The 16583-nt window shown below is 40.9% G+C and overlaps 1 protein-coding gene across 1 annotated transcript in view; it reads right to left on the bottom strand.

The window, feature by feature from the left end:
- Window positions 1-16583, bottom strand: part of LOC144768973 (piezo-type mechanosensitive ion channel component 2-like) — a 700333-nt gene that overhangs the window by 607673 nt on the left and 76077 nt on the right. Inside the window, exon 6 of the mRNA XM_078652965.1 lies at window positions 12571-12778. Within this exon, the coding sequence (XP_078509091.1) occupies window positions 12571-12778 (208 nt within the window). The remainder of the gene's footprint in view (window positions 1-12570; window positions 12779-16583) is intronic.

Here is a 16583-nt window from a genome sequence, read left to right as displayed (position 1 = left end):
ATCGAAATCCATGTCAAATCTGAAGAAGAAGAAGATCAGATAGGGACAGAACAGGTGATCGATACACCACCGAGAACTCCTGAAATTGAAAAGGGACAGACAGAAATTAGGGCGAAAGTTCAGGCGGAAGAAAAACAAAGGTTCGAAGTGCTTGAACAGGATCAGATAGAAATAGACGAACGTGTTCAGGACGCAGAAATTGAAACGCCCAAAAGTCAAATCCAGTATTCACCTGAACAAGGCCAGCTTAGTAACCAGGCAGAAGAAACAGATATAAGACCTGGGACTAGTCAGACAGGAAGGGAAGAAGCAGAAGCAGAAGTGCCACAAACCAGTGAGAATAAAGAGCATTAGAAGAAAGCCAAACTACAGTGCCAGCTAAAAGACTAAAGAAAAAGAACCATACTGAACCAAGGTTTATTAAAAGACTGAGACTGAGACTAAAAACAGTAGAAGAAAAACTTGAACAAAGAAGACAAAGTTCCCGTATAGCAGAGCAAGCTGGAGAAAGCTCCAAACGAAGAAGTGATCAAATAAAAAGACTGAACGAAAAGTATCAAGATCCTGAATGGACTTACTTGGTGTTGGAGGAATTTGAAGATCTTGATATAACTGACGAAAGTGACGAAGAACAGACAGCTGATCAGTCTGCCGAAGAAGACGAACCAACCTGAAATTGCTCAGTGTAAGCTACCTGTGCAAAGTTACAAAGAGGGGTTGAGAGCTTCTTTTGAGCAGAAATGTCTGATTCAAATGTGAATGGAAGGCCTAGACGTAATTGCTGTAAAACATGCTGTAAAGTATGCATATGTAGTGTAGCTATAGTGTTAATATTATGGATAGGACTAACAGTTTTTATTCCTTATATGGTGAGCAAAAACACTAATATTGACTCTACACAGACTGTGACTAAAGACACTGAAGAACTGACAACACGAAGTGTAGAAAGACGTGAGAAAACACTTAGCCTCAGACAACCAGAAAACCAGACTTAGAAGCATCAGATGAGGAAGGACTACATTATCACGGAATTAAGAACCAGACTCATTTAAATGTATTCGCAAACCTGTTAGTTCATTACGTAGAAACAATGGAAATAGAAGATTGCTAGGTCTGCATGAAGCTACCTACTTCTGTAGCTGAAGGCGTGACTTATCATCACCTGCCACTGACTTATGGAATTTCCTGTACTATTTTAGCTAGTTTATTTTACAAAAGAGGACCGTTACAGTACTACTACTCAAACTCTGACGTAATATTTTCTGAGCTTCCTATACGTGGAAATCTGAATCATGTATATACTAAAAGTGACACAGAAAACACTGCCAAGCCTGCCGTGAGGGGAACAGCCAAACTTACCCCTGCCTTGCACCAGAACAGCGCCGTGAGGGAAACGGCCAGCGCCTACACCCCGCCATCTACCCGGTGCAGCAGCAGCTGGGGAACTACAGCACCCAGCTGCCCCGGGGTTGGACGCGGCGGGCGTGACGCCTGACACGCGCCAGGAGGCGCTTCATTAGCGGGGAGCGCCGAGGAGCCCTGGGGACACAGAAAACACTACCAAGCCTGCCGTGAGGGGAACGGCCGAACGTACCCCTGCCTTGCACCAGAACAGCACCGTGAGGGAAACGGCCAGCGCCTACACCCCGCCAGCCACCCGGTGCAGCAGCAGCTGGGGAACTACAGCACCCAGCTGCCCCAGGGGTGGACGCGGCGGGCGTGACGCCTGACACGCGCCAGGCGGCGCTTCATTAGCAGGGAACGCCTCTCGCCCCGCGAGTCGCGCGCGGGAGAAGCCCGGGAAAAGGGCGGGCCGTCTGTGGCCATCCGGGGATGACAGGGGATGGGACGGGCCACCCCCCTAAGGAGCACCGATCAAAATGGGTAAGCGGAAGCTTCAAAATTCTGATACTGTGAGTAGTGTTAAACCTAAAGTGCCACGCCACTCTAATATCACCACAAACATCTTGTCATATCTTACCTCTGCCGTGGGCAAATTAAATAAGGAGATTGCTACTACAGAACGTGAATTGGGACTTGAAACACCCGTAGTTGAACTTTCTGATTCCCCAGTAATTGATACACAAAATACTCCTCTGGAATCTTTGGCTATTAGTAGGGAAATGTCTGACACTGCCCCCTCCACCAGTAGAGCAATCACAGAAAATGAAGCGGGTGTAAATACCCTACAAGATAATATACCTATCGCAGGGGACACAACCGCAGTCAACGAGCATGTTAAGAAGCAGTCAAAAAGGGAATTAAAAACTACACCACCTAAAGCGAAACAAGGACAAACTACATCTAGTCAATTTGAAACCTCGATGAGAGATCTAAGTGAGGATATACTTACTGAAAAGCTGGAAACTACTCTATCCCAAATATGCAATGACATTACTGAAACATTACGAGAGTGTGTGCTAGAAATATTGAAAAAATGCGAACGTATAAACACATTTCTAGCTTCAAAGGATCACACAGCTGTTGCCAATAATAAAGACCAGCCCAAAATTCTACGACCACAGGCTAGTGTAACTAAGAGTCCTGTCCATGCTGGCGGTACATCAACATCCTTGACTCGACCAATGTCCAATATGATTCACAATGGAACGGCATTAATGGAACAGGTCAAGGGATGCCAAGAGAGTAGGCAAACTACTGTTAAAGACAGCACACAACCTTACCCCGAGAATTCCCTGCACGAGAGACAGCAACTTAAGAGCAATGCTGTGGACCGGAAACGAAATGTCCACCTCCCGCCAGAGGCCACACCTTATGTAGCTATTTTAGTAAATGTACCACCACTTAAATCTGGCGAGTCAGAGTCAAACGATACTCTGATGAGAAATATTAAGGTTTGGTGTGACGAAAACTGTACGGGGGGGGAGAAACCTCTCTGTTAATATTAATATGGGAAGACGTGTGAGCTGGGTAGGTAATACCAAAAAACATCTTAAGGGAGACTGTCTGATTGTGAACTTTAGCAGACCACATGTGGCATCACGGTTATTCTGGGATGCAACAGACATGCCCCCAAAAGAGGGAGAGATAAGAGCACTATCACTTGGGTATTTCTATCCTAGACCACATATCCTCAAGAAAACATTACAAGAGACTGAGAGAATAGCACCGGTAAGAAATCTAGAAACTGTACTAACACCATTACAGACTTGGGCAACCAAAACATCTGGGATGCACCCCAAAGAAATTAGCTATTCCAGCGCTGCATCAACGGGGGGCATTGCAACGTCAAATAGATTTACTGTGCTATCCCAATTGGAGGACATTGATTGACTGACAAAAGAACACCAACCCAAACATCCGACCCCGTCAATAGAAAAACATGAAGAAAAGGGGACCTCAGTCAAATTAATGAGCTGGAATATAGCAGGTCTACGTGCTAAGAGGGACAATAAGACATGGATAGGATTTCTTAGGCAATACGACATAGTAGCATTGCAAGAAACATGGGATAGGGAATGTCATTTTTGGGTGGACGGGTTTACTTCTTATTTTGTACCCTCATGTATTTCTAAATCGGGTAGGGATAAAGGAGGATTGCTATTTTTGATTACGGTTAATATAGCAGGATCAGTGAAAGAACTTAAATCTACGTCCCCTAACTTTTTAGCCTTAGAAGTTATATTGCCAAATAAAAACAAAGTTTTATATATAAATTTTTATAATGCACCACAGGGTGATTCCAAAAAAGAGCACTTTGATGCATTGTCTACATTCTTAATGGCATACAAAGAAGTTCAAACCACTTTTTTCTCTATTATCTTAATGGGAGATTTTAATGTGCATCTGTGAGATTTAAATTGTCAGTTCGAAGAGGAGGATTACCCGGCCTATTCAAGTTATCAACACTTCGAACATTCGGTAAAGGGAATAGCCCTAGAGGAACTGCTTACAGAGGTAGATCTGTTTGAACCTGGCTTTTCAGATATAAAGGATCGGGTACCTACATATAATGCCAGGGAAAGTGAAACCATAATTGATTATATGTTTGTATCCCCTGTATTATTAAGTTCTGTTTTAATTTACAATGCTATCCAATCAACATTCAGTGACCATAACCCAGTGGTTATGGTACTGGCCAACAAAACACTTTCTTTTATTAATATGGAGACTGATAAAGTTATCACTAGTGTTCGAATTAAGGAACAAGGAAGGAGGTTACAATGGAACAAAGTTGTCTGCGAGGAGTTCCTCCTCAAGATTAAATCAAAGGTAGGAGATGAAATTGACACCTGTACTGACCCACTTAGATTTGGGGGTAATGTAATAGACTCTTTTGAGAAAATTTGTCTACATGTGAAATCAGAATTAACGATGAAGACATTACATAAACCAAACAAAGAGCATAGATGGTTTGACCACAAATGCTCCAAGATACACAGTGAGCTCCTACAAGCCTTAAATAAGAAACCTAGAGATAAAAGCAAGGTCTCATATCTAAGGAAATTATATAAAAGGACACTTCTTAATAGGAAAAATAAATTAAAAAAAGATGCATGGGACTCACTCTTTGAAAAAGAAACGTTAAGGAACACTTCCAAATTCTGGACTATTGTTAATTCACCCTTGTTCAATGGGTTGGAAAACGCACCATTTGAAGTAAACATCACTGAAATAGAATGGCTAACCCATTTTGAGAGAGTTTATGGCGTAATCTGGTATTGGATAGTTATGAGATTCTACCTAGAGAAATAGTGGGCCCCGTTCAGAATATCACGATTAAAGAGGTGCAGTTAGCGATAACTGAAACTTCTGTTAAGAAAGCACCAGGACCAGATGGGGTACCATCTGACTTGTATAAAGCTAACCCTGAGCTCTGGTCCATAATACTTGCAAATGTTTTTAACTTAGCAGTTAATTCGAGCCCCACATGCCTTCCCAAGACGTGGTCCAGATCCATTATAATACCGATATTTAAGAAAGGTCAGAGAGGGGACCCGAAATGTTATCGTCCGATATCCTTGATCGACACATCGATCAAGATATTAGGAAAAGTGATTTTAACAAGAATAAATGCATGGGTGATGGATAAAGATATTCTATGTGACGCCCAATATGGGTTTAGAACAGGAAGAGGCACGCAAGATCAATGCCTAAACCTACATTTAATTTTGAATAAATATACAATAGCATCAAAGGGCTCACTCTTTTTGGCATTTATGGACTTATCCACAGCTTTCGACCTAGTCAATAGATCAAAGCTGTGGAAAATGCTCCTGGAATTAGGTTTGGATCAGGCCCTGGTAAATTTTCTCGCAGAGCTACACAGGGATCTAGCAGCCACGATCAGAATGACGCAAGAGGGAAAATGTACCGCCTTATTTAAATCAGGCAGAGGGGTGCGTCAAGGCTGCATATTGGCACCAATGTTGTTCACACTTTACATCAACTCTCTAGAGAAAGATCTGGCAAATGTAACAACAGATATCCCGCGTATGGGAGGAAAGTATCTACCAGTACTCCTATACGCGGATGACACAGTACTTATGGCAAGAACACCCAATGCCCTACAAAAATTGCTAGACTCATTCGGAGTGTTCATGGAAAAGTTGGACCTGGTGGTTAACACGAATAAATCCCATGTTATGTCCATAGGGAAATGCAGAAAGCAGTTCAAAACAGTGTCATGTAATGCCAATATAATTACGAAGGTGAAAGTTTTCACCTACTTAGGAGTGGTCTTTGATGACGTAGGCTCCTGGGTCCCCCAATTTCAAAATAAAGTAGCTGCCATAAAGAGATCATCATTTGCTATTCTTGGTTTTGCTAAGAGATTGGGAGGCAAACCAGGAGAAGCAATATTGTCTATCTACAAAGCAAAAACTGTAGCCATAGCAAGTTACGGGGCTGCAATATGGGGCTACAAGGATGTAACCCGTATACAGAGGGAGGAAGATAAATTCTTACGAGCTTTGCTGGGCCTCCCTCAATCAACTCCCAGCTTTGCTGTTCATCGAGAGTTAGGGGTGGGTTGCATCTCAGATTATTTGAATATGGCCCCTATCCTGCAATGGATTAAAATTTGGATAAGCCCTGACCTGACTTTAAATCAAAAGATTATCAGTGCCTGCTTGTCATTAGACAAGGCAGCTGAAATAAAATGGTTGTCATATATCAAAGCATCATCTAATTATCTGGGGCGCCCCGAAATATTTTTGAACCCTGAAACCCTAGTCAAAGTTGATATTAACTGGGTAAAAACCAATTTTATTAAATTAAGGGAAATGGATCGTGAAGCCAAGGAACTGTGTAAGTCGACAGTAAGGGCTCATTATTTACTGATTTTGACAATGTCTATTCAACCATACCTGACTATAGTTACTAAACCCTACCATAGATGGCTTTTAACTAAATTTCGATTTAATCAATTGCATCTGTTATTGGGAAATTAAAGGGAATGGAGTAAACCAGAGGATGCCGCCCCCTGTAATTGTGATTATCACTCATATCAGGACACTATGCACTTTGTGCTCTTTTGCCCATTTTATATGGAAGGAAGGAAAAGGTTTATTTTACCATTATTGAAAAATATGGGTTTTATTCAAGTTAAACCTGCCTTAATTTACCTACAGATGATGGAATCCTCGGTTGTCATGTTTGGGGTAGCAAATTTTATTGTAACATCTATCCGCAACAAAAAAACTAGACACCTGGAGGAAATGAACTGTGAGTGAGAGCAAAAGTAATTTTAATGTCGGTAGAGATCAAAAAGACTTAATTGACTAGATGTGTATATTTGATAAGATATTCTGGAAATCTATGCACTTGATGAATTTTAAGACTATTTTAAATGAATTGTATCTTTTGTAAATATGACTATCTATATTTTTAATTGTGATTATAAAATGTAATTGGATAGAATGCTTTTATGATTTTAAATAATCGAATAAAGTGGTTTTGAATTGAATTGAAAAAAGTGACGTTACACGTTATATGGGAGAATACTTTCTGACTATAGGTACCATAGATTTAGGTGAAGCACACAGAGATAACTTGACCTGTTCATTACATGAACAAGAGAAAATGTTTTTAAACATGGCAGAGAAAAGAAGGGAAAGTTTCCAAAGAAAGGCAAATGATAAAAGGCAGAAAACTCCTAAGTGGGCTGAAAACATGGAAAGCACCTCAAATGATGGGAGTGGTCCTGCTTTGTTGCTGGATTTCGAGAGAAAGGGGAAACTGTCTTCACCGCGAAAAGACTAGTTATTATAATAACATTTTCATTGGTTCCAGTCAATGTGAGCATAATTACAAGGTAATTGGAGGTTGGGGTTTCAAAAATGGGTCAGAACCTGCGTTTCCCTGAATTTATTATATATGTGGAAACAAGGCTTATTTCAAATTGCCGGATCACTGGTATGGAAGCTGCTACTTTGGCACATTGTCTTCCCAAAAATATACCATGTGAATGAAATTGCTGGAAGCAGTGAAAACACTAATGGTTTAGTGCGTAGTAAAAGGGAAAGCGTAAGTGAAATAATGGGTAGTATTTTTAGTGCACTGATACCTGGAGTGGGAGTGGTTCTGAACACACACAGAATTTGCAAATTGTCAACAATAGTGGATCTGTTGTCTACTGACACAGCTCATGGATTTCTGTTGGTCAATACCGAAATGGTTGCGATCAGATCTATGGTTTTACAGAACCGACTTGCCCTTGATACCTTATTAGCGAAAGAGGGCGGAGTCTGCCGGATGTTGAAAGCGCAACATTGTTGCACTTACATACCGGACAAAAGTGTACAAATCAAGAAGTATGTAAGGAACATTACAAATTTGGAAAAAGAACTCAAACCACTGGAGGTTGACAGTGCCTGGAAGAGACTTACTGATGGTCTCTCCGATGTAGGACATTGGTTTTCTAATTTAGGTAGAGGTTTGTTGTTTAAGGTACTGATGCCAATTGCCATAATAGGGTTTATTATGTTCCTTATATTTGTCTGTTGCAAATGTCGCAAACACCAAAAGAAATATACTGTGAATAAAAGAGGTGTGAAACGGAGTGTGGATGAACTTGAATTAGAAGAACAGAATAATCAAATTTACAAAAGGGTGAAAAATTCTCACCCTACAAAAGACGTTAAAGAAAAATTGAATCGAATGTTGGAAGAAATTGAAATGTACAAAGTGTGAAAGAAAAGTTGGCATCTGATTCCATTAGTTTGTGATGATAGTAAATATCATCAAAGAGGGGATTGATGGAGCAAGAATTCGCACGTTACGCGGCTTGCTCGTACCTCGAATAACATGTAATAACGTAATTCAACCTGTTCGTCTTACAAATTTCGCTTTATTCTGACATTTGGGTGTCCTAGCGACACTTGCATATGTGTTTACTAACTCAATAACTCTTGTTCCTAAAAATGGCCGCTGCTTGGCGGGTTTCTTTCTGCGCATGCGTTAGTCACACTCACGTGACGTGACGTACTTGCAGTTCTGGTGGGAAAACTTTGCGCTTGCGCACTTGCTTTTAAAATGGCTGTCTGTGTCCTAACGTGGAAAAGCTTGCGCATATGTTTTATGTTATTGTCTGTCTGCACTAAAACATTCACGCATTAGTATATTATAAGTAAAGGAGTATAGAGTAGCTATTCATGGTATACAGTGAATTCATTTATTTCTATGTATTAATTTGTTTTCGCTTACTTTTCATGTACCACGGTATTGAGGGTTGATGGGATGCTCGGGAATCCATATTGAAGTACACTACTACGCATGACAGACTTCGGCCGGTGACATTGAATGACTGCCAACCAGAGGTGGCGGGCAAGATGTGCCTGGGAAGATGCACCTTCACCCAGCCAAAGAAGCCGAACTGTACTGCAATTGATACAAATGTTATGTTTCCATTGTATTCTGTAGACTATCTCATGGGAACCCCAAATTTGCTAGGCGGTCCCAGAAATGTTAATTTAGGCTTGTAGAAGTTTGTTCTGATTGGTGTGTTGACCTATCCTACTTAGGGACCAATCGAAATTGGGGATTCTGACACTTGCAACATTTGGGAGGTGGTACACTGACCCGAAAACAGTATAACTAGCCTAGGATTAGCTAGAGAAATTGTCCGACTTGTCCGAATAGCTGACCTGTCACTGACCCAACGCACTCAATAGGTGACTGATACAGAGGGCTGCGGAGCACTCTGTCCGAAATATCCATAGACTCAAGAGGTTTTACTAAACCTTAAGTGCTGGCGGAGCACTTTGCTGGGGAGTTCGCTAACCCAATCGGGGTTCTGGCCGATAGCTGCAGAGAGGGTGGAGCGCAGGCGTTGCTTCCAAACTGCGGGTGCTGGTCGTTCCCTGGTGGTCCTGTCCTGATCCTAATCTGGTTTTCCTGTCCTGCCCTGGGGTGTCCATTCTGCACCTGCTGTCCCATTGATGACTGTCCTTCCTTGGGGTTTTTCCTGTCCTTGACTGATCCGTGGCCAGGGTTGGTCTTCACACCATTCTAGGTAAATATATAGTGCTGAAACTCTATACTGCACCTTCTATTTTTCTGTCTTTTGCTTTAATAAAGACACACTTTTGCGCATAATTGATTTTCCATGCTTTCGCAAAGCTACTGAATGAAAGCTCCTACGTTATTGCTGTTTCTAGCATGTTCCCATGTTACCCATCCTTTAAGCATAATTCTTCATACCGTTTATGAAATATAGATGTGGTTTATAATTTCCTCCTCTAGAATTGATTGAAGTAAGGTGTCTAGAAATATAGCGTGTTCCAATTTTTACCCTTCCTATAGATGTATAGGATCTCCAAATTCTCACCCTACTTTTTAAATATTTCTCAGTAGTGAAATCCTAGTCATAAATTCCATTCCTGAAATCTGCTCAGCATATTTTTATTGTCCTTATCTTCTTTTAGACTCATAAATGGTTGCCCTGATTTACTTTTTCTATGGTTATGTGCTGTTCGTTATTTTGATTATTGATTGCCTTTTAGTTGTAAACTATGCTTTCCGAATCTGAATTCTAGATAAAACTTTAAAACTTCCCAGTAGTCTGTGGTAATTTATGAATACAAAGGAAAATATAAATGTTGGTATTGGTTGACTGCCTTTCTTTCACAGCTAGCTCCCTGATCCATTGTGGTCGTAGGTACCCGCAACGGTGGATTGGTAAGTCGGGTACACGAGAAACAAATAGGAAAGGAACCAGGGTTGCTGGTAGTAGAGTGTAAGGTCACCCGATTAATGTTTATGATAAATAGAAAAAAGTATATGGGCCTGGTACGTGTATGGTGAAATCATTGGCCGGGTGACCTGCGATCTCTATCACCATAACATCAAATATGCATGCTGTGCATTGGCATGCACAACGTGACAGGCACTGCACGGTGCCTGCCACCTTGTGCCAGCCAATGAAGGCGGGTACCTACCATAGGTACCCCCCAAGGGCAGCCCACACCCTTCACCCCCCGGGGGCCCGCAACAGGCCCCCACAGCGAAAGACGGGCCCCCACAGCCAAAGACCTCATGCCTTTCCAATGGTGGCATCGCCGCTATGGAAAGGCCAAAATACCCACACATCATAATTTGGTGGGTGGTGCCTGCTAGAGACCACCATCATATTATGGCCCAGGACCGCACGTCTGCAGAAATGCGGCGGACTGTCTTTTCATCCGCTGCTGTCCCCCCTGCCATTGTAATGCGGCACAATTTACATAATTAATTTCTTGCACACCCATTACCCAACAAAAACAACTACTAAAAATAAAAAAAAATTTTACACAATTTACATAATTATCAATTAAAGAATTACTTATATTAATAAACAATTATGATTAATTTACTTCCTACCCTATACCCCTACAAAACCCACAACAGGCACCTAAAACTGAAATTCAAAAAATTACACAATTAACAATTAAAATGATTACTTAATTAGGAAACTCCACTCGTTATGACAAATTGATTGATTTCCTGTCTGTACACATATGAACGTTTTTGTATATACCCTCGTATTAGTCATACGCTTTTAAATTACTAACTGTTGCCCACTAGCTTTTGTACATGTCTCCTATTCTCCTTTTTTGTATTATTCTTGTGAATATTGTGTATTATTATTATACGGCTATGTATTTCAATGTGCTTGTATGATTTGTATGTTCAAATCGAATAAAAGCTTATGAATTGAATTGAATTGATTACTTAATTATAATTAATTTACTTTCTACCCTGTACCTCTATAAACCCCACAACCCGCTATGGTACTAAAAATCACAAAAAAAACGATTACATAAAATTTAAGAACTGCTAAAAAAAAAATCAACTATATTAAAAAACATTAACAATATGTATAAAAACAATTTATAACATATAGAATTGAAAATATATAGGAAAATGCATAAAAATAATAAAAAAAACGATATTATTAACAACGATATTTTTAACATCAATATTTTGGTATTCAATATTAACATTTTTTATATTTTTAACATTAATATTACTTTAAAATCAATATTCTTGCTGATGATATTTCTGTATGACGATAGTTTCAACTTGATTTTTCAGTAGGTCAATATTACATTTTCGATATTTTGTCGGAATGCCACCAGGCAGCGTGTGAGGAACGTACCGGAGACAGCATTTGCAGGTTCAGTGCCCACGAACAGGCACTCAGAGACTACGGTCGTTTGGATCCTGCTGGTGAAGATAATCCTGCTTTACGGACCAGAGGGCCCCAGGTTATCTTGCCTGCCAGATAGCACTTTAGGGCTAGAAAAACTTTGACCTTAATAGACAGTAGGAGTGGGGATTCTGAGACGCGGACTACTCGTTGGGCTTAACCTGAAAGGCATTCATAGTGAATGGGGAATAATCACTGCAGCTAGCACGAGGGGAGTGTGATTCAGGGACCAGCCTATAGATGACCTTTGACATCGGGGGACTGTGTGTATTGTTTGTGAATGTCGTATTTTACTTTGTGTTCGTGTTCATATATAAACACTCCTTTTTTCATACAAGAAAGTTTTTGACTGGACAATCATTTATTGTTGCTGCTGAACATGTTCTGAGTTGTGAGCCTGTGTTCACCCCCTGTGTCCACCTCCCCCACTCCCCCATAAGCCTTGGACTGCTTGGCCCATGCTACCACTGAGAGTCAAATGTTGAAGGAGTACTAGGCCTAGTTGCTCAAGATCCATAGTAGATCGGTCCCAGACACATCAGGACTAAAAGGCGTCAACTCCGTCTCCTGCTTGGCCCTATCAACAGGGTTCTGACAGCAGCCCAGTTCAGGTTTCTTTCCTAACATTTTGGGATTTGTAGACCTGTTCCATTGGAAAAACAAGGACTGCAAATCACACAATGTAAATGAAAATCCTGAAATAGAACAACTGGTCATGGCTGAACCTGGGAAACGTATCAGTTACTGTATGTGACCAAACAGTAGAAGCCCGTGCCCTCTGCTTGTATGAGCCCCAGCAACAGAATCTTCCTTAAGGTTACGCATGTCTTTCGTGGAAGGAATGATGGTGTACTATAGTCCGTTCCACAAATCACTGCAACAGCCACAAGTTAGTTACCTGATACACCCTCAGAAAGTACCTGAGAGGCCCAGCAGCAGCGTGGCCACTACTTTTCCTGCCGTGGTAAAGAGCGCTTCGAATATAATCTTCAGGCCCGCAATAATGGTTGTGATTCTTTCGATGAGCTTAGATTTGCGGTCACTCGAGGCCTTGTCCAAAGTATCACCCTGGCTCTCATCCTCGGTCTCCTCCTCACTGTAGTCCATTTCCGATTCTGTCTCAGCGTCCTGTTCAAAAGACAAATCTTTTTTGAGGAAACATCCATTTTAGGTCAATACATTTTCAAAACAGGACAGGTCATGTGCAATAGGAAATCAGGAGATTTCTCTGAAAGGCAGGCAGGGCGGGGGCAGTTACTTGTGGCCAAAACCTAGTATACAGTAAGCAGAGCAGGCTACCCAAACTGGCTGTCACTCAGAGGGACAGGAGGTTTGGGTTCTTGCTCGGCAAGAAACCTGCAGAATTTTTCATTGATCCAGTGGCTCGGGCTAGTCCTTGTCTGACCTCAGCACCTCCCATCAGCTTCAAGTTAATGGTGACAGAAGATTATGTTCTAGTAGCAGTGAGGAAATACAGCTGATAAATACTATATACAAATAAAATTTTAAAATATAACATTTTAAGGCTACTAACCGACTACAAATCATTACGGTCAAATGCGTACACACCGTGGGCCCTGTAAACCCCTTCGCTGCTAGGCCTTTTCCCCCCCAGTGTTAAGCCTTTTTTTTTGGCTATTTGTGGTAGTTCCATCTTTGGCCCCTGTAGCTTTTTGACCACATAAGCTATTCACACCAAATTTGGGTCCTTTTCTTCCAACATCACGGGGATTCTAAAGATTTCTGGGTCCCCTGAGGGGACCCAGAAATTACCCAAAATACAGCAATTTTTTTTTGGGGGGGGGATGAAAAATTGGGAAATAGTACTGCAAATGAAAGTCTGTTTTTTTCCCTGAAAATAGTATCAACAAAGGGTTTGTGGGGCTGAAATCACCATTTTCTCAGCTTTCAGGGACTGACAGACATTTGTCAGAAAACCAACGTTATTTTTTTACGCAGTTTTGGCATTTTACTGGGAATAGCCTATTTCTGCTATATCAACCTTCTTCCAGTTAATGGTAGAAATGGGTATGAAAGCAATAATGGATTCTAGAAAGCTATACATTTTAGAAAATTAGACAAAATTCTAAATTCAGCAAGGGGTGATTTGTTTAGATCCTTCAAGCTTTCTTTATAGAAACTAACAGTTGAAAATAGGAAGCATTGCAAATGCGTTGATAAAAACAGCAATTTGTGCCAACGGTCTCGCCTGTAACTTCTTTTAATTATAACAGATGTGTGATAGCAATATACCATTAAATTTGCCAGACCTTTCTGGTTGTGAGGATATATAGGACTTGTAGGTTCAGCTAGATCCCGACGAGCCCAGAGCCAATAACTGAACAACGTCTGGCAATTGATTTTTATTATATACCGGGTATATAGCAATTCATTTGGGAAAATATATACAGTGAAAAATCGGGATGAAAGACACATATGTATTTCTGAAATTGGAACAAAATTTAAAGTTTAGAAACAGTTGCTATTTGCAAATTTCCCAAAATGTGAGTACCCATTCTAGCATGAGAATTATAGGACATTTTTCAAAGTGACTTCTTTTTTACACATTGTCTTGCATTTGGAAGGCAGGAATGCATCGAAAGTCAAAAGGTAATAACGGTTCCTCTACAATTCTGTGTTAACCTAAGTCTCTCGATAAAAATTGTACCTCATTTGTGTGGCTAGGCCTAGTGCCCTAGACAGGAAACGGCCCAAAACACAACGTGGACACACTTCATTTTTACAGTGAAAACTGACCTCCAGATGCACCAGAGGCAATCCCTGTGCCATGTGCGAGGAAGGCCGGGGGCCGTCTGACGCACATGAGCACTGTTGCGTCGGACGGCCTGGAGCCGTCAGACGCACCGAAGGAGTTAAAAGAAACCGAAGAAATTGTTAACCACCATTAGATTGAAATGTTTATTAACATCCATTCGCATGTATTAGTTTTACTGATTTTAAACACATTTAACTAGCATGTATACAATTGTTTTGGGAAGCATCCTCACAGTTTCAGATATGTGGCCTATTCACAAAGGCATTTCGGACTTCGTGGAGCAGTAAACCTGCGTAAAACAGCACTCTTGTAGAACTACTTTATATACTTGTGAACGTAAACTAAGAAAATAGCGTTTTCCAAAGCACTTGAACCCAGGCAGGGCATACCTGGATGCGACAAACTTTCTGTGTCCAACAAACACAGTAGTTCATTTCCACGTTTTGACTATACATCATTCGCCTCGCCAAAAACTTGACATTTATTTTTCCCAAAGTGTCTGTTTTTTTAACAGTCAACTATAGAATAGCGAAGCAGAGAGCCCGCGGGTGAATTTTATAGTGTTTTCCATAAAATAGCCACTAATGAATGCACCGGGCTGCCTCTCAATCTGTAAGATTCAGAAGTGGAATCACAGAGTTGCCAGAAAATTGGTTGTTAAAGCATGGTTCCCTTAACAGCTTCAAACAGTAGGGCTCAATCAATCCTGAGCACAGCGACGCCAAGTTAGGACAACATCTAAAATAATACCCAGATATATTGTAATGCTGAATACTTCAAGTCAGTACCATAAACAAACCACGAATAGCATCCTTCATTGTTCCTAAATGTCAAGCTTTTGGCTATTGGGTTGTTTACTGTTAGCCTCTTAATAGTATTACATACAGGCAATGCAACCAGCAATCTTTGAAAGCCAGTCGGTGTTTGGTCTATGAAGACAGTTGCATCGGCTAGCAAAGAAAAGGCAGTATTCCCATGTGGGTAGGGAAACGCACCATGGAAGACAGATGTTCTCGCCAAGTCCGCCTTGTGTATAAACAAGCGGCAAGGATGCTTTCCTGCTTTAATCCACATTGGCCAAAGGTATTTGATGTGTAAGATACCCACATCCAGATAGACTTCTACCCAAATATCAAGTGGAGGCTTTTGTGAGTTCTAGAAAGGAAGGCGGTATTCCCAACAATATATGGCGATCAATGGAATAGAATGCTGCACTGTAGTTAACAAAGTAACGATGCAGCTTTTTTTGTCTCAACAGGACTCTTCCACTACTAAGTTGAAGGATGTGATGTCAGCTGTGGAAGCCTCTTCCCACTGGACTAATACATGTGTTGCTGTCATCAGACCCGGAACACTCAAACAGAACTTGCCTGGGGTTTGAGGTAAATACAGAGGATTCAACAGGTTGTTGCGTAGTGAAGCTTCCCAAGACTCTAGTACAGAAACTCAATCTAGTCTTGTGTTGGGCCTGGCTCTGATAAACAGTTTCTCTTTTGCTAAATTGTGCTTTAATTTCTGGAGATTTATGGTAAACCCATGTTCATCAGAGATTTGCACATCCTAGGCACATCGGACTCTGGCTTAACAAAATAAGAAGCAGATATTAACCAGTCATACAGATATGGATAAATATGAACACTCTCCTAATGCAATAAGGAAACTGCTGGTACAAATACCTTCATAAACACTATTGGTGCAAGACTGAATGACTTTAAACTGGAAGTGATGACCTTTCACTCAAACTGTAGATAGACTTGAATCCTCGAATGGATGGGAATGTGGAAGTAAGCTTCCTAAAGATCCAGTGTCACCACATAATCCCCTTAGGAAATCAACAGAATTACTGCTAGTATTGTGGTCATCTTGACAGACATGTAGTGTACAAATTGGTTTACGAATTTCAGTTCCAAAAATGGTATGGGAATCAAAAATGAAATCCATGCCATGATTTATTTGAGGATTTGGAACCTCTGTCATTGTCCCCTTGTCTAGAAGATCCATTACACCTTGCAAAATAGCTTTCCTCTTGATATCTAAACTTGGTAAAGAGGTTTCCCAAAAAAGTGTTTCTGGTGGCAACTCTTCAAACCAGCACAAAAATAATTCTTAGAGGTATTTTACTCTTCCTAAGTGTGCTGTAGAATACAGCACACTCAG

The sequence above is a fragment of the Lissotriton helveticus genome, chromosome 7 (assembly GCF_964261635.1).
Source record: "Lissotriton helveticus chromosome 7, aLisHel1.1, whole genome shotgun sequence".
NCBI classification, from domain to species: domain Eukaryota; kingdom Metazoa; phylum Chordata; class Amphibia; order Caudata; family Salamandridae; genus Lissotriton; species Lissotriton helveticus.
The sequence above is the reverse complement of the archived record's forward strand: the minus strand, read 5'-3'. Positions and strand labels throughout refer to the sequence as shown.